This window comes from Erpetoichthys calabaricus, chromosome 10 (assembly GCF_900747795.2).
Source record: "Erpetoichthys calabaricus chromosome 10, fErpCal1.3, whole genome shotgun sequence".
NCBI lineage: Eukaryota > Metazoa > Chordata > Cladistia > Polypteriformes > Polypteridae > Erpetoichthys > Erpetoichthys calabaricus.
The window spans coordinates 69,175,019-69,201,467 of record NC_041403.2 but is presented as its reverse complement, the minus strand read 5'-3'; the positions used below and the strand labels follow the sequence as shown (position 1 = coordinate 69,201,467).

Sequence of the window (26,449 nt, the reverse complement as noted above, 5' to 3'; positions counted from 1 at the left end):
AAATGTGTGTGGAAACAAAAACAAATGTCATTTTAAGAACTCAAAATAAGTGCTGTGCTATATGCAAAATAAAAGATTTTGTCCAACTACATCAAAATTTGCAATTTTATATTTTTTTTGTAAAGGTGCCAAAACCACCGTGTGAAAAGCACAACTTGCATTGTTTTAAATAGAACAAAAACAGGACACTTCTTAAATACTCTACCATCAGTTAGAACATTGTATATTAATTTAATGCGGAGCTTTAAAAATCAGAACTGTAATATGGTCTGGGAAAATGACTTGATTATTTAATCATTATTGCTTGGAGTGACCTGTAATTAGGACTATGGATATTTCTCATGTATCAAGGAGTGCCCAGTGAATAGAAATCCGTATTAACCAAATCTTTGTATTCACATCACAAATTAAAAGAAAATGAAACTGCGACAGTATATTATATCACACAATGTTTTATCATGGTACTGGAAAGTGACAACTTGGTGCATATCGCTCAGGCATGCAAGGATCTCACTGTAACCTGTACATGTAACAATATCAATGCTATCACTACCAGCCTGTACAGAGAAAGATTAATGCAGACATCAAGTATCTAAATTTAGCTGATGTCATGCAGTTCACAGTATCTCCATTTGAAGCAGTTTCCCCCCCCCACCCTCCCCGAGTTTTGCTAGTAATACACACTTTTGGACCAGACTGTCTTGAGCACTCCAATTTTTTGTGAACTGATTTGTAGTTAAACATCTGTAATAACTAGAATAAACCTGTCCTCAGAAGATTTTTGCCTTGAAGAGGCAAGGATATCATGGAAGACTAAAACTTCACAGCAATTCAGAAAAAAAAAAAAGATACCAGTAGGCAGAATCTCATTATTGTAACAGACTATGAAGTATTTTAAAATGAAATACCCCTTTTAGAAATAACGTGTGCTCAATTTATATTCATATTAATCCTGTGTAAAATAATCTTTGCAAATATTTAACAAAATTAGGATACATCTTTCTCCACAGGGTTCATAAACATTCCAAATCTCTGACTGTAATGATATGAGAACAAAATAGCTCACACAATTACCATATTGTAACATTAACATTACAGATTTTAAGGCAATACACTCTTTCATTGTGTTAACTATAATGACCTGAGAAGGTGGTCCCAGTTCCTGTGCAGGAGCCTGTATTGTAAGTCGTGGTGGAAGCGGATGCGGTGGTCTCCTTGGTGACTGAGGAGGACGAGGTGCTTGTCTGTCTGTATTGCTTGCAGCTGGCTGTAGAGTGTGTTGCTCTCTGGAGGACTCACTTGCTGATTCAACCGTACCAACACAACCATCTCCTGTAACAAGTCAAAATATCCCGTTAAAAAGGCTGGCATCTATGCCCAAACCCACAGTTAAGTGTTTCTGGCTATTCACTAAAAACTGGCCGGCTGAGAAAACAAAAGTGAGAATGTGCAAGAGAAAAATGTGATATTTTAAGAGGGTTATGTCTGATCAAAATCGATCAAATTTGTTCCAAAATCCATGTTAAAATATATAAATGAACAAGTTAATAGTATGGAATGAGACAAGTAAAACAATAAATCTGGCAAGGTAACTGTAGTTAATACCAAACCGTCTAATTACTAATCTGCAACCTTGCATCTTTTGAAATGAAAATCATGTCTCGTCAAGAATTTAACACAGCAGCAGGTTTTATTTCAATAAATACTTAAGGCAGCTAACGATTTGTAGTCCTGAAAGAAAATGATCACGGGCAATGAGTCTTTTTTTTTTTTTTATATATTATATATATATAATATATATAATATAATATATATAATATAATATATATAATATAATATATATAATATAATATATAATATATATATATTATATAATATATATATAATATATATATATATAATATATATATATAATATATTATATATATATAATATATATTATATAATATATTAATATATATATAATATATATATATAATATATTATATATATATTATATAATATATTAATATATATATATATATATATATATATATATATATATATATATATATATATATATATATATAAAACCCTGGAAAAGAATTAGCTGTGCAACAGAAATATTACATAAAACATGCATATGAGAGATGAAACATCCAAGCATTTGGCTTTGAAAGCAAAGAAAAATCTAAGGGTGGAAAGAGGCAAACACTTTTTACTAAAACAAATTTTAAAACTTAAAATAGTCTGCCCAAAATCAAAACAGTTTGCCAAAAAGCTTGAAATTATCCACCAAAATACAAAGTAAACGTCTTAGCATTTTCCCAGCACTAGTTAATGGAACAGAAACAGGTTCTCAGATTGCATTAGAAAAAAAACAAACTCATCTAACACACACACAGTTATGCTATAAGAAAATAAGGCTGTATAGTCAGGACCCAAAGATAAATTGGTAAAAACAAATCTTTGATTAAGAAGCTATTTTGATTTACCTGGCTTTGTGACCAACTTTAAAGTTACAGTTAACTGCCACATCACAAGTAGTCAATGAACAAAAAGATATTTATACTTTAAATATGAATAATATTCCACTCTTATTTCCATTCCATACTGCAAAAGCTTCTTTGAACCAAGAGAAAGAGAAGAACTGCATACTTTGTATATGTCTTGGTCTACCGGTCAAGCACAGTAAGGCTAAAGGAATTCTATACTGAACAAAAGTACAATGATAAAGATAGATAACGTGTTTGGTTAAAAATGCTTTGTCAGTCATTCTTCCATTTGTTGCTCTCAGAGGCTAGCATGTCAGTGCCAGACTGTCCACTTCTGAACCATTCTTAATATACCCGAGAGCTGTGGTTGGCTGGAGCCTATTCTGACAAATACAATGCCAACAGTACATGCTATTTATTGCAAAAGCTTAAAAATATAACCATCAAAAATACACTATTAAAATTTTTATTCAATATTTAACAGACAGTTTTAAAACTAGAACTAATCATTGAAACTGCACAAAAAATTAAAAAGCACCATAAAATTAATTTATACCACTGTTTTGAGGGTCTGCTGTTCTGTGACTGGTGTCAGCGGTTTCCAAACTTTCTTCATTTTCTGTTCCGGTGTCCATAATTTCCATTCCCTGTCACAAAAGATAAACTCTAACTTTATCACTGATTTCAAGAATCCTAATCTCATCAAGAAAACTTTAGTCAGACATTAAGTCACCACTGAACTTATTTTTTTACTCATTCTAATTAATACACACTTAATGCAGATCAAAACCTTCAATAAATAGATAACTAGCTGTGCTACCTAAAATGGGCTGAAATCTAAGTAATCGTTGACGATCTCAGAGTTCATGTTTGCAGTGCACCATCTATTTAAATGTGTTTTGTAATATGTGTTAAGTGATATAATGCATTGTGCATTTGTCATTTCAGCAGACAGTGCACCAAAAAAATATGTAGCAACAAAACACAAATGTTTATGATGCACCAGCCATCTACTGGAATGGTATAACAACCAGAAGAACACACACTGATTTCATTAAAGTGGTCTACTGTATTCTGTACTTACATATAACCATTAAAATAATCAACATTTCAAGATTTTAGCTAAATGAGAAAGGAGAACCAAAATGGGAGCAACTTATGAGTTAAGAAAACTCAATCACATAAACCATGCTCTAACCTCATGTTCTTCTCCTTCAAATTGTTCATTTCCATTACCACTTCCACTACCCTCATTGCTTTCTTCACCTTCATCCCCCATTTCTCCATCCTCTTCGTCATCTTCTTCCTCTTCCTCTTCATACTCCTATAAACAAAAAAAAATTTCAGCTATATAACAGCTTAACAAAGCAATGCACTCATCGCAGTTCTCAATACAAACTTTAAATGACCAAGTCCAGATATGTACCTGCTCTGCTTCCTCCTCCTCCTCAGTTTCAGAATCTGTATCTATCACAATCACATCTTGTTGCTTCTCTTCTAAAGTGTCCTGAATGTGTGTTTGTTGCTGCTCAGTTAACTGAGGAATGAGGTCACCTGGAGCAGTCTGTTGCAAAGCCTGGCTGCTATCTATTGAAGTGTAATCTTCTTCCATTACCACCTTCATATTAAATTAAGAAGGAAAAAACAGTTTTGAGGCCACAAGTAAAATAACCTCTCATTGCTTACACCAGGTTAGCAGAGTAATTAATCTATTTTAAAACCACCATCTGACATAATGTGATCTTTATCACAAGAACTGCTATTTTCTTTCAGTCTATACATTATAAATAAGTTTACGGCTTGAGCATGCAGAACTGCAGTTTTTAGTTCTTTCATTCTTCCAATCTACATGCATCATATGGGGGAATACAGCACAGTAACAGGCAGCATGTGCATTACCTATGAATTAGTTCAACTAGGGGTGGCCAAAAAATAATCAAAAAATTAAATTCACACAGTAAGAGTTGATAACATTATAACGTATTTGCATTTCTGAAGTCTTAATAAAAAGTCATAGGTGTACATAATAGAAGTACTCAAAAAAAAAAAACAATCACTGCTGTAGCTTATAATCAAATAATCATATGTTAATGCCCAATAAAACCAAGTAAAGATATAAATAATCAACACAGGTCAGAATATTTAAATATGTTGTTGATATTTATGTTAATTCACTTAAAGCCAGCATGGGCCTAGTTATGATTTAAAAAAAGCTAACGGTCAAATCTGTAGCAAGGACTTCAAACAAGCAGCCATGGTCTGGTGTTTTCTGTAGGTTGTTCTGTCAAATATGCTACTATGAATTGACTTTAAAAAAAAAAAACAAAAAAAACAAAACAAAACTGAACTAAAATCCAGGAACATTTTGTGAAGATAACATGCAAACAATACAGGCTGAAAACCAAAAACCATAAATGAGTTACTGAATTCAAGCAGTTCTCCAAGTAATAGGGGCCCAAAATATTTTTCAAGTGATTCAGAAGTCTAGTCAGTAATTATGGGAATGTAATAAGTAAAACACACAATATAAAAAGCACTATGGCATTACAGTACCACCTTCTGGAATAGCTATGAAATGTGTGGCTTATGTTGCTACTTGTGGTTAAAGATTATTGCAAAATAATAGTATTTAACGGTACATAATAAAAAAAATATTTATCCACCTAAGGTGGATGACAGAATTCATCCAAAATGTATTTGCATCTATTCCCAATGTGAACACTCAAACTAATTTTAAGTTTATACCTGGACAGGTCTTCAGCTACAGAGGCAATAACATCTAATACTGCAAAAATAATTACACAGATTGTAATGGTTCATTACTTATTAGAACCACGGAGATTTTTAAATCCACACCTAAGAGCATATTCCCTTCTTCTCACCAGTATGTCATTGTTACTCAAGAATTGATTTCTTCATAGACAATTTTTCGCCCATTATCAAATCTTTGTACAGCTTTGTTATCTCTGACTACACCCTTCTGATCATCACTACATCCTACACACTGATCCTACAGATGGTGTCTTAACCCCGTCCGTCATTAGCTGATGTATAGAATTCATATCCAAGCAAATTATTTTCTTGTAACAAATGCATCTTCAGAGGTCTCTGCAAGAATACTATGGGAAACTCTGAAGGCATTTTAAAAAGGGCAGACTTCATATCTTTCTCACAAAAGTAAACTGGATACTAAGAAGTTGTCCGAGTTAATCAGCAAAATTAACAGAGTAGATCTAGAATATGACAGGTCTCCAAATGAGGCACTTTATAGGAAAAGACGGTTTTGCAATCAGACTTTAACCCAGGGGTGTGCAAAGTCATTCCTGGAGGGCCGCAGTGGCTGCAGGTTTTTGCTCCAACCCAATTGCTTAATAAGAAGCACAAATTGCTCTAGAAACACTTCTGCTTCATTTTAGTTATCTTCCTCGTTAAGATTTTGAACCCTTATTGCTTATTTAAGTCTTAAACAGCTGCATTCTTGGTTTTTAATTGCTCCTTATTAGCAAGAAGATGCAAATGACAAAAGAAACCAGCAGTTATCCATTTTGCTTGTTACCCTTTACGCCTGTGTGTATTTATCAGGCACTATTTGGTTTAATTAAATACTTGGAAGGAAAGAGAAGAGAAAAAAGGACTGAGAATTACCCATCCGTTTTACACTTCAAAATATTTGGATGATATCTTTAGAATGGAAAAAAAAAATCTAGGATTTGAGAATGACTTGAAATAGCAGAGTTAAAGCACTAACAAGCCATGAAATGTAATTATTGGCAAGGATTATTTTCTAATTAAGCAACTGGGTTGGAACAAAAACCCGCGGCCACTGCGGCCCTCCAGGAATGACTTTGCACACCCCTGCTTTAACCTCTTGACTACTAAACAGATGGAACAGCTCATCTTTAAATTGCGACATTATGAGGAACACAGACAGAAGGCCAATAAGATCTTAGCCCAACAAATTCACAAGCAGGAATGCAGTAACAGTAAATATAAACACAGATAGATAAAACCACTGACCATAAAAATATAACCCACACATTTAGAGAATATCAGAAGCCCTTATATTCTACCCAGATTAATGAAGATACAGTCTAATAAGTTTTTTTGATTCATTACAAATACCAAATCTAGATACTCTGTGCAGTGGAACTGGATAAACCTTTGACACTCAGATACTAGACACAATAACCTCACTTCAAAGTGGGAAAGCAGCAGGCCCTGATGGCTAACCAGTGGAATTTTATAAAAAAAAAAAAAGTTTGAAATAAGTTGGCTCCATGATTAACATTTCTAGAAGCTAGAGACAACAAAATTCTACCTCAAACTTAGAATCCCTGAAGCCTGCGAAAATATCTGTAATGTCAGGTCACCTTAGTTTTATTTGCAATTCCTCATTACTGTGCCAATTGCCCACCAATAATGCCTTTGTTTTGCAAGTGTGTCAATCAGCCATAGGCAGGCAGCCTGCTCACCCAACTCTCTTGACGAAGCAGCTGAAGTCAGACACAAAATTCTCACAACTGAAGTATGTTTTTCTCGATGAGAGGTGACTGGAATTGTATAGGAAAATATATCTATTTGAAATTTATACATTTCATGTGTGTTCTGTGTCTACAATGATCTGTGCAAATGTAGGAAGACAGGAAATGAAAGGCAAGAAAATGAAATTTTTCATGTTATACTAATAACCACAAAATGTTCACATGCAGTGTATAACATGAAGACTGAAGTCTAAATATCAAACACTTTCGCAAAAAATTTAACAAAACAAGTATGCTTTTATTAAAGAATACAAACTTTCTAAACAAAATTTCTGCTGTCAATGTGTGAAAAGTGAAGCCCAAATATCAAACGATATCAAGTAAAGACATTTACATTCATGTGTGTCTTTCACAATGGAAAGGCAGCAGTCTCGCAGTTAGCTGCTTCACTGGTACAGGGGAAAATGCTACTATTTTGTACTGGTTTAATTCCGGGTCTTCCTTGCATTTATCGCTTTGAGTGGTGGGATACTATTATTGTTACTATTAGATAATAAAAAATATACATTTGATTTGAGACTATAACAAATCAACGAAACAAGTATGGTTTTAATCAAGAATAAAACTGATTAAAAAATATGGAATAAAAAAAAATTTACTTGTTTCGTTATATCACATCTTTATTTGAAAACTAACAAACAGTGTCAGAGCGAGGGGAGCATGAACATGACTTGAGAATAAAACTGGGGGAAAAAAAGCTAACTTTTACAAGTACCATAACATTACAAAGGCTGTTAAGACTAACTTGTACCTTTTTTGTCACAGTACAAGTTCAGTAATTATAAATTTTAATTATTAATTAGTTCATTAGGTTATTAACATAGGTTTGTTTATTAAAAGATAGTGCTGAGTATAGCAAGAAGGTTATGTTGAGATTTATTATTTGGAAAAAATATTGAACTCAGCTCGGCTCCCTAAGTAAAAGCTGAGGGATGCTACATAAGCAATGTAAAAACAAAATGAGTTCCCTCAGTTGTAAAAAAAAAAAAAAAAAAAAAAATTTTCAACTGTAGGGAGATGACAACAGCCCTTAAGCCCAGTTACCAACCACCTTCAAGAGATGCATTATCTTATCATATTAGGGAGAGTAGTTTGAATAAGAGAATCAATACTGATATCCCTACTTACAATACACTTACACTTTAATTTACAATTTCAAAAATTTATCAGTACAGACTGCATCCAAGTCACTGGTACACACCTGACCAACCACTAGTTAAAAGGTCACACAAAAAAATGCCCCAAGGCAAGTAACAAGTGCACATTCGTTACTTGATTTTATAGACCATGCCTTATTTTATTTTACCTGTGTAGGAACTTGGGGTTCTTGGCTTTCAGCCTGGACCTCTGTTTCAACATCGGGACTATCTTCCACCACAATTTCTTCCTATAAATGGAAAGACTTAAATTTATTTATTTATATTAAATCTCAGATGCTTTAACTGCAAGTATACAAATATGACTACAGACAACCTCAGGGCCAACTCTCTGAATTATTCTGAGCTTCTTTGGGATAGGCTGATCTGCCACATCTTCCTGGATTGTTTCTGTGTTATCGGGTATGTTCTCTTCCCCTTCTTCACGTGGTCTTTTTGGGATTGAAGCATTGGGGGTGGCTGAAACTACAAACAGAACAGAAAAATAAATGATGACAGATTTATGAAATCCATAACACAAACACATACAAATTATGAGTGGTACAATCATCAGATAATTCGAGCATGTCCTTTACCTCAGCACCTTTCTCCAAAACCTTGCAATCATGTAATAAGAGCATCTAACCCTCAGACCACTAACATCAACACGCATGACAAGCCAATAGCATGTGTTACAATGCTGTTTCTCCTGGATTTAGACAGAAACTGCATAGCAGTTTTGTGCTCGACTCAACTCTTATTATGTACAAACCCTAATCCCATGCATTACCTATATGCTCAAACAGCCTTGGAAAGTTTTTGTTGCAGTGTTAAATACTCTACCAAACGGCGATATATTTTTTTTTTTTTTTAATATGTTACTTCCCAAATGAAGTTTGCAATAATGGCCATTTGTGATATAATAGGGGTCTATAGTGACCAACGGAAGACAACAGCGAACAGCATTAAAAAATTCCATGAAAAGATTAAGTTACCCATGTCGCACAATCCACGTCAAGTAGTCTAGATTTATTCTCTCAAAAGTCCCATTATCCACATGTGAAGTCCCAAATGCATGCATTTTACTTTCTCCTAAAATATTGCTAAATAAACCAACTGAACATGTGAACAAAAATAGAACATGCTTAGACACAAATGAGAATTTGAATTGAAGGCCTGCCTCATCGACATAGTCTGAACATGAGGTTTCTTTTATAGACTTTTTGATATGGTTTGCTCTGGTTATGTGTTGATCACCCTATACCTCTCTTACATTAGACATTTCAGACTCTCCATCTTGCAAGAAAACATCATTCACAATTTTTTCTTGGCCATAACTTCAAACTACATGGAAGAGGCAGCGTAAAAAAAAAATTACACACACCCCTCCCACCCCATGTTTAGGTGGAGTATTCTGTGTCAGAAGGTGGAATAAGACTCAAGACTGATGGTTTAATGTTTAACAGTTTACTAATAAAGAATGCCTGGCTGCGCTTTTAAGACAGCTGAACTTAGAGCTGACAGTGATTAAGATTTTTTTTTTTCCCCCAAAAACGTCTGGCATTGCTGCAAGTTGACCACTTCATCCACTAATTCAGGCTTTGTCTATCTATTGATAAAAATTAGGCTTCACATATCCTCCCTTTTTCACATAAAAACTCAATATTTAAACACCACCACTCCATAATGGCACAGCACACATGATGACATCTTCAAATAAATACAGTAATTTTACCAACTGTGTTCCACAGTGGTGCAGTGGCTAGCACTGCTGCCTCTCAGCTCCAGCATACTGGGTTTGAATAATGGCTTAACTGCTGCCAGTACAAAAGCCTGTGTAACATGTCTGCACATTCTCCACATTTGCACTGATTTTTTTTAAGAAATTAGGAGTTCCTCCCACATTCCAAAGGAATGCATGTTAGGCTAACTGGTGTTGGTATGAGCAAGTCAAGGCATTTGCATCAGCTGGCCCCGCAGTGCACTAGGTCTCCTAAATGCCCATCAACACATATATCCTGAAAAATTTGCAGAAAATATGAAAAGATATGATGCCAAAACAGGATTGTAAGAATGTATAAGTGGTGTTCCATTATTTATTTTAAACATACCGGCTGAAAAGTAACAGCTATTGTGTATGTTTATTAGAATTCCCAACCAGACATATTTAAGTATATACACATCCACTACAGCAACCAACTCAAAGTTGCCCAATGAGACAAGGTGGGTATCAACATGTCTGTGATGCATGTTTTTATATAAATGGCTTTAGAAAATTTGCCACCCAGCATAGTCAGCAAGCAGTATTGCTTTATGCACAAGCCTGTCAAAGAACATGGAAATGAATTGCTGAACCCAGATGACATAATAAACAAACATTTTCTTTTTAATATAACAAACTGAAATGTCACAAATGTCATTTATATGCCTACCTGAAAAACCGGGTAAACACAAAAATGGGTGTATTAAACAAATATTTCAGAAAAACACTTTATTTTGCTTAAAGAAGGACAACCTGTGCCAAAAACAGCTGTAGATGTAGAAGGCCTCTCAATCTGCACCACTTCCACAATTGCAGGAGATGGATCCTGACTGGCAGGCTCAACTGGAGGCAGGCTTTGCTGAGTTGGCTGCACAAAAGCTGTTGCTTGTGTCTGCTGTTGCTGTACATTTAAGATTGTTTGTGACAATGTTGTCTGGACATTTGGGCTGGTAGAACGTACTGATCCACTAGTACTCCCAAACACCATAACATGCTCCACTGGACCCTCTGACTGTATGGCTGAAACAAATACTAGATTGTATTATTTTATAGTTCTAAAAATGCACACACAAAAAAAAGAATACAGTAATATCTTCAGCTTACCTTCCTGAGTTTCCACTTGAGTTGTAGGCATTACCGTTGCTGTAGGTGTAGTGGTTGGAGTAGTAACAGTGGCTGGTGTGATCATTGGCCGAATGCTGGCACGTGGTGTGGCCTTGTTTCCTGGAATTGCTGCAGCTTTGCTTGGTGTAGGAACTAGGGGAGTTGGCTTTATGTTGGCTGTTGGGGGTTCTAATGCACTTGTACTATAAAACAAAAAAAGATTACCAGGTAAGTGTGGAGATCTAAAATAAAATAAAATAAAAAAAGAAACTTTGGGTTGGTCTGCATCCTAATGCCTTCATTGTTATAGCACATGATTACTCTAAGGCAAGTGGAAAACAAAAAAAAACAATGGTTTTACTTAAGTCTCTTGTCTGCTATGAAAATCAAATCTTAAGGTAACGATTAAAAATCTACAAAATATCTAAGAATAAAAAGATTAATTGGTATTTTAATCACTAGTACTGGATAACATTTAAGAATACTTGCATTATTACATACACTAAAGACTGGAAGCTACAAAATTCTAGCTCAAAAAACAAAAACAAATACCAGTACAGGTGTTTTATTGAACATTAAGAAATGCTGATGTTTTACCAATATACTATTGGTATGGGCTCAGACAGGGAATAGCATATCATTTTTCATGAATATGCTGCTATGAGGAAGCAACAAAACATATGCCCAGAAAGATGCATATGATGCTATTTATCTGGATTTTAAGAAACCTTTTGATTAAAGAAGTACCAGTTTAAAAAGATAGCATTTAGTCCAACCACTCATCCATTTTCCTTGCCTGGTCATCCAGGAAAAGGTCACAGGGAAGCTAGAGCCTATTCCAGCAAAAAGTCAATAAACTAAAAGAAGTGGGAATTCAAGGTGCAACGTTGTAAGTAAATGGGTACAAAATTGAATTAAACAATGGGAACTAATGAAGAGAATAACTGACAATGTAAGTGGTGTCAATCATAAATCAGTGTTGGGGCTACAGCTCTTTAATTCTGGATAAGAATACAAAACACAAGCTGGTTAAGTTTACAAATAGCAAACTTGGCACATATAATCTAGATAAATAGAACTTTATCTGACACCAGTTAGAATATTTGGCTTTTTACAGAAGTTGAATAAAATAAATGCATGTGCGCATACACACAATGGTCTGAATACATACCAAAATGACTGAAAGGAAGAAAAATTACTTGGCAATTAGTTACAATAAGGTATTATGCACGCATATTGCTGTTAATATAAAAGGAGCCCCATTAGCATTTTTTGACACACTTTTGCTGAATAACTCGATGGATGGAAACACTCATTCTTATAAGTCATCTTAGACAGTGGAATAGGCCTCTCTGGCAGCGTCTTGAATTAGTTTCAGTCTTAACAGGTAGAAAATTCTTTGGTACTGTATATGGTGTCTGCGGTGGGCAGGCACCCTGCCCGTGGTTTGTTTCTGCCTTGCGCCCTGTGCAGGCTGGGATTGGCTCCTGCAGACCCCCGTGGCCCTGTGTTAGGATGTAGCAGGTTGGACAATGACTGACTGTATATGGTGTACTGCAAGCATCTATACTGGGTCTGCTGCTCTTTTCAATCTACATGCTTCCATTAGGTCAGATTATCTCAAAGTACAAGGTGAGCTGCTATAGTTATGCAGATGACAAACAGCTTTGTTTATCTACAGTGCCTGATGACCCCCTGAAGCTAAACTCTCTCTGATCCAATTTACTGGCAATATTTCCAAATGGATGAGTAGCGACTTTCTCAAAGTGAATAAGGAAAATACAGAAATTTTAGTGATTGACAAACATGGATATAGTGAGGACATTAGAAATAAAATTGATCCCTTAGATTTAAAAATCAAGGTGGAGGTAAAGAATTTAGCTGTAATCACCAACTCTGACCTAAACTTTAAAATGCCACATTAACGAGGACTGCATTTTTTTTTCACTTAAGGAATAAAAGACCTCTTATAATTTTACAAGATGCTGAAAAATTCACGCTTTTGTTTTCAGTCGACGATTACTGTAATGCAATCCTGACCAGATTACCTAAAACAGACATAAATCGGTTGCAATTAGTGTAGAATGCAGCAGCCAGAATCTTAGCGAAACAAAGAAAACTTGAGCACATCTCACCAGTCTCAGCATCATTACACTGGTTACCTGTGTCGTTCAGAATTGACTTTAAAGTACTAACTGATTGCTTATAAAGCTTTTAAATCTCCTTGTTCGGTCCTATATTGTGGAATGCCTGTCCCCCTACATTCCAATTCGTAACCTTAGATCTTCGATTGGAGGTCTGTTGGTAATTCCATGAGACAGGCTTAAAAGAAGTGGTGAGGCAACCTTCTGCTGTTATGCACATAAAATCTAGAATATTTTACCAATTAAAATTCACCAGGAGTGTACTGTCGGTCATTTTAAAAAGCTACTAAACCCATTATTTAAATAAGACTTTTTCATAGCTATATTTCAGTTGCATTTCTAGTAGACTATATGGGTACAGAATTATCATATTCTTCAGGGATCCACAATCTGCACTAATCCCCACTATTCTCTGCTACCTTTCCCAGTTCTTCTGTGGTGGCGATATGCACTATCACGACCACCTGATCAAGGCACCATGCAGCCACCTGAGATGATGGAATGAAGGTGGGAGTCTCAGCTGTCCACAAGACCCACTTCATCAAATCCTATCATGTGAAGCACGAAAACTAAGGTTTGATTAAGCAACATTTATGTTAGAAAGAATGCCCAGTGGGCGCAACACAGTCTCTTGGCCTTGGAACCTCTGAAGATTGTTTTTTCTGCCCTCCTGGAAAATCTGACCTTAGCTTGTTTTGTTGTTACTTATTTAATATGATTGCCTAATCTTAATTGTTTTACCATGCTATAAATACATGTTGTAGATGTTGTTAGTGTGTCAGAGAGATGTGCAGTTTTGTTCATAATGACACTCAGTTTTGTTTTAATTCTCTCCTTCACTACTACCTCCAGTAAGTCCAGAGCACATCCCATAACTGAGCCTGTCCTTGTAATTAGTTTGATGATTTGGTGGGCTTCTCTTGAAGTGATGTTACCAGCCCAGCACATCACAGCATAGACAAATCGTACTGTCCATCACAAAGGTGAAAAATATGTGAAGGAGGTCAATACATTAAAGGAATGCAGTCTCCAAAGAAATAAAAAACCACTATGCCTTTCTCAAATACACCAATCAGCCACAGCATTAAAAGCACTGGAAGTAGGGGTCTAACAGTACAGAAAGGTCACGGTTTGGTTCACACTAAGGTTTGAACATTACAGTTCGGTACTACAGATACTATGAGATTTAAACAACAAAAAATTCAAAAGCAAAAGTCAAGGTTTTTTTTAACATTTATTTTGAACAGACAGCAGTAAAAGTGACCATCTAACCAACCACTGAGGTAGACTAGTTAATGCCTACAGTCAGAAGTGCATTAAGCAGTAAACGCATAACACACACTCTTGCATTATATATAATATATATATGGTTGATATAATTCACTAAGCAACCGACAGGGCACACAAGACAACCATGGGATACGCACGACATAGCCACGCCTGCCATCTCACACAGCCCCGTCCACCAACTCTAAGACCATGGGACGAGAATGCCTGCTGACCCGCCCGCCCGCCTGATTGTTACCAGCATTCACCGCAATGTACTGGAGTGTAAAACTATCGCAGCTGCTAAGCTTTCAGCCACATGAGATTGAGCAATAACAGGTCTGTTATGCCCTTAGATGTCCGGGGCTGCATGCGCGCTATACTGTATGGATCAACGTGTGTCTACCCAGCGCCAAGAGGCGTGGGTAAGCCGTTGAACCCCATTCGTGATGGGGACTGGGGCTTGCAATTGTTCCCCATGAATGAGGAATTCCCAGTAAGTGCGGGTCATAAGCTCGCACTGATTAACTCCCTGCCCTTTGTACACACCACCCATCGCTACTACCGATTGGATGGTTTAGTGAGGTGCGCCGAGAAGACGATCAAACTTGACTATTTAGAGGAAGTAAAAGTCGTAAATCCATAGGTGAACCTGCGGAAGGATCATTACCGGTTGGGCTGACCTGTCATTGGATGGTTAGGACCCGAAACCTCTCTGGCCCGCTTCCCTGTCGGTGTCCTTCCCCTCCTCCCACGACCCCCCAGATATACAGCAGAAATTGAAATTTACATGTACAATAAAAAAAAAATACCTTCCTCGATCAACAGAAGTAGGAGTGGATTTCAGGGTGATCTGTCGCTGTTCAGCCTGCCTCTGTTGTTCTTGAGCCTGAAAATAATGTTTACATCTAAATTAAATTGTGTTAAGGCAGCGTTTGAGAAATTTTTTTTTTTTTTTAATTCAATTAATGGCTGCCTTCCACTCCTTTTCAGAAATGTTGAAGATCCTTTCACCATCATAACTTGGGATCTTTGAAAGGAAGAGATTTTAAAATGCTTTTATATATTGTCGAGATGCCGATTTCTTAAATTATAAAAGATTTGAAAAAGACTGCCGCCTTTACGGAGTTAGTGTTAAATTTACATACATTCAAGCAATACACTGCAGCTGTTTTGCATAAATAGGCTTGGGCTCTCCAAGAGTGTAGCCATTAATTGAATACATCCTGGCTTCATATGCGCAATGCTCTCAATCATCCAATTTAAAATCTTTTATCAAACACATTTATCTTGTTTAACCAATTTAAAATCTTTTATCAAACACATTTATCTTGTTTAAAATTGTCAAATATATGCATGGCAAAACTCAACATGTATGCATCTCTCAAACAATGTTTTCTGTTTTGTTTTTCTTTGTATCAAGTACAATGGTACTGCCTCACCAAGGAGAGAAAAAAAAAAAAAAAACCAGTATAAACTAAATTACCTTATTGGGTTGTTCCTGGGGCTCATCTCGCTGCTCATGATGTCTCTCCTGTTGTTCTCTTAGCTCTCGCTCTAAACGACAAATTCGTCCCTCATACTGAGACTTTAAAACATTCAATCTCCCCTCTTGTTCCTCCTTTTGTGCTCGTAAATCTTCATTCTCTTTTGTCAATTGATCTTTGGTACCTAATACAAAATAATACACTTTGGTAAAGATGAAAGTTAAATACAATTCATAAAATATTTTAACAGGGCAATGAAAAATTCCATAGTCAAATAGTTTTTTTTTCCCCCTTTCAAATTTACCCATTAGATGCTGTATCTTTTGCTTAGCTCCCATGAATGCCTTTTTTGTTTTCTCATCTTTCTCAGTGATTTGCTGACGAAGCTGCTCTGTAAGGTTTGATTTCTCCAACAGCTCTTGCTTTACCGTGTTTAGCTCTGCTTGCAGTTTAGAAACATTTTCCTGGACGTCTTTTATCTCTGCTTCACGATCACTGATGATCTGAACATGGTACAGAAAAGCAAAAGTAAAATAACTTACTGATTAATTAGTTCACAATAAGTCATCCTTATTATGCTCAAATGGCACCAATAATTTCTAAATAGGTATTCAACAGCCTATTTATGCTTTACAAAACAGGCATGTATATTTTGTCCAGATGTTTATACGTCATTGTCATGTGTACAGAGGAGAGTTAAATTCTTACTTACATGGGCTAATCGATAATGCAACAGATATAGGTAATCTAAAACAGCTAGCCAAGAAATAGCTCTTCGGATTCACACTCATTATTATAGTTAATTGCAACTTAAAACTCAACCTTCTTAAGGTTATCTGCCTCTTCCTGAAGCTCCTGAACTTTGGATTCAGCTTGGTGAAGTACGTCTTTAAGTCCTTGAATTTCTTGGGCAGATGCTTGCTGAGCCTCCTGTTCAATTGCAGGCCTGTTAGCAGCTTCTTCAACCATCTAAAAATAAATTTAAATATTAAATATCACATAACATTTTAGATGTTTGCACATTAACAGGACTTAAAAATGACATAAAACTTTAAAAACTTGTACAGTACAAGGATCTTAGTAATTATACAATGCTAACAAATGTACTAACTGAAATATTTACCCTGTAAGGCCCAATGACATAAAATTACAACACTACCTTTAGTTCTCCTAAAAATATACTTGTACATTTTTTTTAAAAGACCACATTTACATAGTCAATGGGACCTACTGTTTAGCTCTGCAATGCTACTGGACAGCTAATGTGTATATATGCCTGGCTATCTGGCCATGAACTCATTCAACCTGCAAACTTTCCTTGAAGCTTATCTCCTTGTTTTACTGGTACAAGTAAGTAAAATGCCTGAAATATTTGTGTGTGTTTATTACATCTCTAGTCAATAACAGCCCAGTAACACAGGCAACAAGGAGCCCACTGACATCCATGAGCAAACTGAATGCTCAGGAGAGACCATCTTCAGGTGATGGTGCTCCTCCAAAGGGGATCTCAGCCACAGGTCATCATTGCAATCCGTGACCAGATGTGCAAAAGGACATGATTCAGTATTTCCCCCTGAAGACAAAGAGGACACTGGAGACACCGTGATAAAGGATAAATCAACATGCTATGCAGCAAGTGTAATGTCCGTCTATGCTTCTCGGATGAAAAAAACTATCACTGTAAATGAACACCATTAAAAACTGGGTCTATGACAGTTTCTCATTAAGTTGATTTAGTTTCTAAATACAATTTGATCCCTTTTGTAATTATTAATAAATAATGGCTAACAAAAATTGAACTGTTGTGCAATTATTCTTCATAATATACAGTCTTAAGGAGGAACCCAAGTAGTGAAACCTGCAATTAAACCCACTGTTTTTTATATTTATTTAGACAGTACAAGTAGAAATATAGACATTCTGTTCCCAACTAAGACCAAAATTGCAATATCGCAACAATATTAAACATTACCCTAAAAACTACCTAAAAGAAAACAAACCTGAAATCTCCAATTTCTGCATCAGAGGCTTCCTAAAACATCTCATAGGAGAAATTTTTTGCTTTTTTTAATTCAGGTTTTAAATGGTTAAGACCACAGTGAGACATAATTTCAAAACATGTAAAATTACTATAATGACCAGTCTTAAATACTCAAACCATTTTTTTTTTTTTTATCTGTTACTTATCCTGTGTTCGCAGTTACAGCAAAAACTGCAGGAGGAATAAAGGTGTTACCCTCATATTTTACAGAAAATGAAGTGGCACACTTAATGATGCAATAGGCATCAATGGGGATACAACTGAATAGCAGCAAACAATATCAAGTGTCCATGAAAAAATTTGTATTACATGCATAATTTCTCAGCCAGGACTAAAAACACAGGGTAAGGAATAAATATTTGAGAGAGGAACATTCATGTAAGGGTAATTGGGTTTTCATGTTTTACTCCTGTTAACAGATAATTCAAGATATAAATATACATTAACAAACATTTTTACGTAATACTCAAGTAAAAACAGTTTGCTTTATAATTCCATTAAAGGGAATCTAGTCTTTTATTCATGCTTAGCACTCACCTTATCATGTTGTACTTTGAGTTCTTCATATTGAGTCTTGTATCTTCGTCCAATTTTCTTCACTTGAGTGATTGTCCTTGTTTTCTCCTGGATATCAAGTACCTTGGCTTCCAGTTCTTTCTGCATTGCCTCTTTTTCCGCAGACACCTTATTCAAATTATCTTTCAGTGTCTGGTTCTCCCTTTGCCCTGTTGTTATGCTTGCATGTAATCTAAAAGTAGACAATTCAGGAATAAACTATATAAACACACACAAGATGTTTGGCAGGTACTAAACTCTGGCATTTATAAACACTTCACCAACCTTGCACTTTCAGTCTTGAGTCTACCAGTTTCTTCTGTCAGTTGTTGAATGCGTTTTAAGTGAGCTTCCTTCTCAGAATGAAGCTTCTTGTATTCTTCTGGGTCAGTATCTTTCTGCTGGCTGACTAAATTCTATAAAATTAAAATTTTAGTGTACAGATGTTAGGTACAACTAAGAAAACCCCTTTAAATTTGAATTTACTATGTTACAATTACAAACATATCTACAAAGCGGAACCAAACAAACCGTATGTGTCGGCAGTTTGTCCAATGTAAAACAAGGCAGCTAGAAGTTCCAGAGACCTTAATACTCAGTGTTTGAAAGGTAAACAAACTGGTTGCCCAAAAAAGATTACATTTCCTGAGTCAAACAGAACAGTCTCAAAAATTAGGAATACGCCAAACATGGACAAAATGCATCAGCAATAAGAAGCCATAATTGAAGCTTACGGGCAAGGACTGATGGACACTTTACATGATAGTGGATAAATGCCACAAAAATACCACAAAAAAAAAAAAAAAAAACCTTAATGAGCAGCCTGGAGGGAAAAAAACAAAACTTCTAAACTTCATAGGCTGGAAATTATGGGCAGGACTGCCATTCGGAAACCACATATATCTAAGGCAAAACAGACAAAGACTCACATCCTGGTTTTAGGAGCACAACGTCTGAATTAAGAAAGGTAAAGGAATATAGGGACTAATCTTTCACCAATCTGGACAGGTTTATGTATGGAGAAAGCCCAACAATGCTTTCAACCTACAATGTCTGTTGCCAAATGGTAAACACGCTTGGAGAGCCATAACAATATTCAGCTACCACACGGGAGTCATTTGATCCCATGATTCCTTTACATATTAATATTACTGCCAAATAAAAAAGCTGCAGGACCACCTGAACCCAATGGCGCAAATACTGTTCACTCACAATATTCTCCAATTCCAGTATGGTAATACCTCCACATACACTTTCAAATTAATGCACTCTTTCATTAGTTAACACCGAGCTGAATTTAAAATGCCTTCCGTGACCTCGTAATCACCAGGTGTAAATACAAGTACTTTTTTTTTTTTTTTTATATAAAACATTCAGTGTAGTGTTGAGCAAGAAATACAGGATGAGCCAAAATGTACCACATTTCTCAAGTTGATTGTGCAAGGTAGAGGCAGCCGAGTGGGTTGGGGTGGGGGTTCTTTAATAGGCAATCCCTTGTATGTAGTTTTCAGTTGGCAACATGCCTTGGTCCAGTGCACACCGTGCTTTCCCTTTCAAAGCATTCTTCAAAAACAACGAATCCATCATCACTACGCAACACGCCTTCCGAATGCACTTGAGCATTCCTCCTAATAGTGACATTCCAAATCAGAAAATAATTCTTCACTGGGTGGCTAAATTTAGACAGATGTGTACAATATTGAACAGAAAATATACAGGCTATCCTCAGACTGTACAAACACCTGAAAACATCCAAGCTGTAAGGGCATCAATTTTGCAGTCTCTTAAACGTTAAGTAACACAAACATGCTTCTGCCTTAGGCATTTCCAACACGTCCAAGGAGGATTTTGCACGAGGACCTTAATATCCATCCATGCAAATGATGGCAGAGACACTGGGAGAGCCACAGAGTTGTGAGAGAACATTCTGCAGACCATTCATTGAGATGCCATCATCATGTGCAGCGATGAGGCACATTTCCATTTGAATGGTTGTGTAAATAAGAAACTCTCACTATTGAGCTGAAACCAACCCTCATGAACTTCAGAGACCCCTGCACAGTGAGCATGTTACAGTTTGGTGTGCTGTTGCAGAATTTGACATTGTAGGCATTTACTTTTTTGAGGAGGGGGGAGCAATAGTCACTATTGCTTCAGGAGGTTACATTGAAATGCTAGAGAACTTTTTGCGGCCCCAACTGGAAGAAATGGATGTGGTGGATTCTTGGTTTAAACAGGATGGAGCAACAGCTCATACAGCACAGTGATCCATGCAAGTCTTGCAGGAGATGTTTCTGGGGAAACTGATCTCCTTGTATGGCGATTTCTTCTGGTGGGGGTATCTCAAGTCGAAGGTATACACACAGACCTCAAAACCTTGAAGCCCTCCAGGCCGCTACTCCCCTAGAAAATGGCCAAACGAGTTCTGCAAGCGTTCAGAAATCGTCATGAAAAGTGTATTACTAATGATGGCCACCACCTTAAGACATTTTTAACCCTTTGCAGTCATATTTAATTTTCAACGTCACGCTACATTAGTCGTAATTAATTATTGAAAAAACGCCAATAATTACAGCAGTTATTTTTTTCAAGCACGTAGGAACACCACAGGCCACTTTTCTCGACCAGGCGACTGTGCAAATCGGTCAGAAACTTGCAGGGCCACCAGCGGTGGCCTGACGACCTATAGCGCACTTTTTACGAAGGCCAGTTTTCTGGCCTAACGACCGCAAAGGGTTAAAACACAGCGAAAAAAATCTATTTTGTATACCCTTTCTTGTGTTGTAATGAAATTTATCTTGTAGTGTTTTTGTATAATAAACATTTGAAATGTGGTACAGTGATCCCTCGCTATATCGCGCTTCGCCTTTCGCGGCTTCACTCCATCGCGGATTTTATATGTAAGCATATTTAAATATATATCGCGGATTTTTTGCTGGTTCGCGGATTTCTGCGGACAATGGGTCTTTTAATTTCTGGTACATGCTTCCTCAGTTGGTTTGCCCAGTTGATTTCATACAAGGGACGCTATTGGCAGATGGCTGAGAAGCTACCCAACTTACTTTTCTCTGTCTATCTTGCGCTGACTTTCTCTGATCCTGACGTATGGGGATTGAGCAGGGGGGCTGTTCACACACCTAGACGATACGGACGCTCGTCTAAAAATGCTGAAAGATTATCTCCACGTTGCTATCTTTTGTGCAGCTGCTTCCTGAAACGACATGCTGCACAGTGCTTCGCATACTTAAAAGCTCGAAGGGCACGTATTGATTTTTGACTGAAAAACAAACTGTCTCTCTCTCTCTCCCCCTGCTCCTGACGGAGGGGGTGTGAGCTGCCGCCTTCAACAGCTTTGTGCCGCGGTGCTTCGCATACTTAAAAGCCAAACAGCCCTATTGATTTGTTTGCTAGAGATTGTTTTCTCTATCTATGTGACATTCTGTGCTCCTGACACGCACTCCTTTGAAGAGGAAGATATGTTTGCAGTCTTTTAATTGTGAGATGGAACGGTCATCTCTGTCTTGTCATGGAGCGCAGTTTAAACTTTTGAAAAAGAGACAAATGTTTGTTTGCAGTGTTTGAATAACGTTCCTGTCTCTCTACAACCTCCTGTGTTTCTGCGCAAATCTGTGACCCAAGCATGACAATATAAAAATAACCATATAAACATATGGTTTCTACTTCGCGGATTTTCTTATTTCGCGGGTGGCTCTGGAACGCAACCCCCGCGATGGAGGAAGGATTACTGTACTTCTTTTTGGCTCACCATGTATATTTCAAAGACCAGGGATTTTTCTTAATGAATAGTGCAGAACAACTGCACATAGTTCAGGACTTGTACGACAGCAATTCAAGAACAACTAAAGCTGCTCTGAATGCAAAAGGGTGGCACTACACCTGAAGTCCTTGAGATGTATATCGTTTAGCATTCCTGTTAGTTTGTCCACTTTTATTAAAAATCTGAAACTATGAAATTCAAAGGGAATACTTTAGTAAAATATACCTGAACACGTCCTTTCCAACGCTTAACATCTTCTTCTAACAATTTTTTCTCTGCTTGCAACATACCGCTTCGCTCACTTAATTCAGCGTTTGATTCCTGCAGTGGCAAAATATCTGCTTCTAATTTGCGTACCTAGTGGTACAAAACAGACAGTGAATATTGGACAATCATACTCCTGCAACATGAACCTTAAAGTTAATGAAGAAAAAGAAAACAGAGGTTAGAGTTTCACTAACATATCTTTAACATATTAAATGCATTTTAGTGCATTATGCTTACCAGCACATGGTTTAAGGAGAAAATTTAGCATGTCTAAATAAGAAAGATGCTAATAAAGATTTTTGTCACAAAGACTGAAATGCACACAAAAATACCTTAGCTTGTGTCTGCTGCATTTCTTGCTCTATTCTTTCTTTCTCTTCTCTCAACATTTTGTTTGTTTCCACCAGAACATTCATGTTTTCCATCTTCTTCATAAGTTCTTCATGCTGAGCCAGTGTTTTTGTTGTTACCTTATTTGGGGCAAAAACACTAATATTTAAAGTTTGTAAATAATGCAATTAATATGAAATACAAAACAAGCATACCACATGAGAATTTACATGTAAAAATGTATCCCTTTTGATAATCCAGTTAAATCAATGACAACTCTAATGATTAAATTTTAGTGAGGCCTTCATTTCACCTTGTACGTCTCTCCCAAATATTTGATATCTGTTATAAGTATGTAAAATATTCATATTATGAATAATGATCAAGACCACTAAGAAATAGTTTTACATAACACCTTCTAATGATTATATATTAGCTATTTATGCACAAGGTGTCCTGTCATCAGGAATCGGTCATATTTCAAACTTGTCTGTGTACTGTGCAGTAAACTCAAAGGAGGTAATGTTTATTTTCACATACCCACGGTTGTCTTCTTTCAAATAAATTCCAACTATGCATGTTGTTCCTTTAGTAAAAATATGCTATTTCTATATATAAGCCAAAGAAAGCACCGCATTACAGATGAGCACGTCTGTTTTTCTCAAAAAGATCCCACTGACAAAAATCTTAGTAACTAGATAGCTATGGGGGGTAGGGTTATCGTTAAAATCCAATCATTACAGTATCATTATATTATGGACATGTTGCTTTGGTTTTTGTACATAGGCATCATCAAGGCTGAGTAATTGAGCAAAAGGATGATTAACAATTTCCCATTTCTTCGATCAGTCATATGATATGGTGTGTGTGTGTATATATACATTCAATATACTTTTGTTTGTGAAATAGTGCAATTATATATATTACATTATATATTTATTTACACTGAAAAGGAAACTGGACACGTTGCATTGTTGTAGTATTATATTGTACCGTCAGCCCTGAGCACTGTAATGGCTCTTTGGCAGAGGTGCTGGAGTGTCTTGAGGCTCAGATCAGTATCCTGGAGTGCCGTTTGCAGCAGTAGTTCAGGGATGGAGACGGTGAGAGACTGACACCTGGGCAACTCCACCACCGCTTCTCCATCTGTTACATGCCCATTTTTCCATTTGTGTGGACATCAATGGAGCTTCAGGCTCATGGAGCTGGAGGAAAGTATGGCACATTGAGTTGCCACTGACCCCAAGTGAGACGTGAAAAGCAGGCCCAGTGATAAAAACACACAAGCAAAGGACACAGCAGATTGCAGAGGTGCTGTGAAGCGGCAGAGAAGGGGAGAATCTCAAAGCTGAGATCCAGTCCTGGAGCACGGTTTACAGCAGCACTTTAGTAAAAGAAAACGGCAAAGAAACCTGTATACCTGCATTGCCACACCAGGAGATTCACCTGCTTGCCTACAGCTGACCAACATTAAACACACCCACTGCACAGAAAAGCAGCACAACACTTAACGTCCTGGTTGTGCCACCTGCCAGTGCACCATGCAACATCCCTTCTGCGCCATCCAAGTTTGTGTACTAATGCAAGGAGTTGGAAGTGGCCGTTGAGGATGGTGACTTTGAAGGGAGGGCTACGCAACGGCACAGGACCAGTTACATCAACTAGGAATGAGTTGCCTAAAGACTGAGCTGGCATTATGACATCAATAGCAACAGCACCTATAAAAATAGCAACTCTGCACAGTCACACGGGCTTTTCAAAATAGTGCAGAAAAGGGCAAGCAGTCCTTTTAAATTTTTTTTAGCAAGCCACCTCAAAGAGCCATGTAAAGAGCAGGGATATGGGATATCAAGTCTAACCTTTTTCCAGTAGTAACTGACATGTTGGAGCACAAAATGAAACCGATTCCATAGATCTGCATGATAAAATATTTTAATATACTGTTTAGTTACATTAAGTTATCTGTGTCGAAAATTTCCAGAAAAGGGCTCTTATGCCAAACAGTACAACTTTGCAGTGGTATCAGATATGAAATCTAAACCTAGTTACAGTGAAGGCTGACAGGTTGCAGCACAAAACAAATTTGATTCTAGGGTTATGTATCACGAAATGTCAGATACATACTATAAAATCCAGTTTTTAGAAAGATATCCAAAAAAATGCCTACATTCTTACTGTTGTATTTTGTTAATATCTGTGTGAAACAATACTTTTTTAAAAAATTTTTTAAATAATTTGAAGTGTTATACGCACTGCTCTTGCCCTTTGCAGGTCTTTTATTACATTAGTAGAATGACAGCTGTTCATTTTTGTGAAAGTAATTTAGACAATAATGCCAAAAACCCCTAAGGGTGGCATAGGGGTTGAAACAAAAAAAGTCTAATTAGCCATGAAGACAAATATACAGTGTGTGTATACACAGACATAAAAATGCACTGAATATATAAGATAGTGTGCTAGTTCAATGTAATCAATCTGGGTTTCACTCCTGCCATACACTTAACTTTTCCTTTAATTCCTTCACTAATTTTATCATGGCCTTAAGCCATCTTTGGTGATTTGGTGTTTCTGGAGAAATTTATTGCAATTTGGGATCTCAAGCATAGTCTTTTGCAACATCACCACCATCAAAACCCATGAGGCATTATTTCTTAGTCCTATTTGAAAACAAACACTACCAAGTTACTTCAAGAAGACGTTAACCTCACAGCATAGTCAAATCTCGCAATAAATTAGGCTCATCAGGCATATTTAGCCTAAATTCAACCAATTTTTATCAAAAACTCCAATAAGATTTTTCTTCATTTATTAATATAAAATAAGGATATTTGCCTATGCTTTTTATGCCTCTGCACGTCAAGCACATCACGTCAGGATTTCATTTATAGAAGTCTAAGCTTGCTGCAATTACTGTAATTTCTTTGTGTGCTTTTACAGCAGTTACATTTTTGTTATAACTGGTTAGAATCACAAATGCAAATATCATGATTAATTCTGTTTAATTTCTGGAATTACTGCTAATCTCCTTTTATGTGTAATAATTTCTTACTGGTATGTTCATGGGTGCCATGTCTGGTATGAACACAAGGGAAGGACTCCGGCTTGTTCTGGACAAAAGCATTCATGAGAACATAAGTGAAATTTGGACAAGACATGACAATAACTTAAATTTCTGGTAAGCATCTTGGCCTGATTTATTAAACTGTTGAGAATTTAACTTTACTGAACACTACCTCTTGATAGGTACTGACTATGAACAAGTCACTTCAACAGCCTGTACTGAAATTAGAAAAAAAAAAAAAACAGAAAAGTAACCAGTTGTATTTCATATGTTGCAAGTCAACGTGGATAAAAGCATTAGTTAAATAGTAAATATTACTATATGAGGTCACTAGAGCTGCTTACTCTTGAACATGCTGTACAGAATTGACAATGAGTAAAACAGTCCTGTATATGATCAATTCCTGCTTTTCCTAGTGACTTGGCTTTTACTGATCCGTCATTGCAAATCAGTAGGAATAACAAACATCCAACTACAGTACACATTAGACGTTTACTATTCAC

The 26,449-nt window shown here is 36.5% G+C and overlaps 1 protein-coding gene across 4 annotated transcripts in view; it reads right to left on the bottom strand.

Moving 5' to 3' along the window:
• LOC114659124 (nucleoprotein TPR-like) overlaps window positions 1-26,449 on the bottom strand; it is a 101,748-nt gene that overhangs the window by 13,849 nt on the left and 61,450 nt on the right. For all 4 annotated transcript variants that reach the window (XR_007935959.1, XR_007935958.1, XM_028811383.2 and 1 more), the window contains exons 28-43: window positions 22,888-23,025; window positions 22,514-22,645; window positions 18,796-18,926; window positions 18,493-18,703; window positions 16,737-16,883; window positions 16,219-16,417; window positions 15,914-16,098; window positions 15,240-15,316; window positions 11,018-11,220; window positions 10,667-10,933; window positions 8,489-8,637; window positions 8,322-8,402; window positions 3,901-4,092; window positions 3,673-3,798; window positions 3,031-3,121; window positions 1,142-1,332 (exon numbers count right to left, since the gene is read on the bottom strand). Coding sequence is in view for 2 of the 4 variants with exons in the window: in XM_028811383.2 (XP_028667216.2) it covers window positions 1,142-1,332; window positions 3,031-3,121; window positions 3,673-3,798; window positions 3,901-4,092; window positions 8,322-8,402; window positions 8,489-8,637; window positions 10,667-10,933; window positions 11,018-11,220; window positions 15,240-15,316; window positions 15,914-16,098; window positions 16,219-16,417; window positions 16,737-16,883; window positions 18,493-18,703; window positions 18,796-18,926; window positions 22,514-22,645; window positions 22,888-23,025 (2,520 nt within the window). In the remaining 2 variants the exon portion in view is untranslated. The remainder of the gene's footprint in view (window positions 1-1,141; window positions 1,333-3,030; window positions 3,122-3,672; window positions 3,799-3,900; window positions 4,093-8,321; window positions 8,403-8,488; window positions 8,638-10,666; window positions 10,934-11,017; window positions 11,221-15,239; window positions 15,317-15,913; window positions 16,099-16,218; window positions 16,418-16,736; window positions 16,884-18,492; window positions 18,704-18,795; window positions 18,927-22,513; window positions 22,646-22,887; window positions 23,026-26,449) is intronic.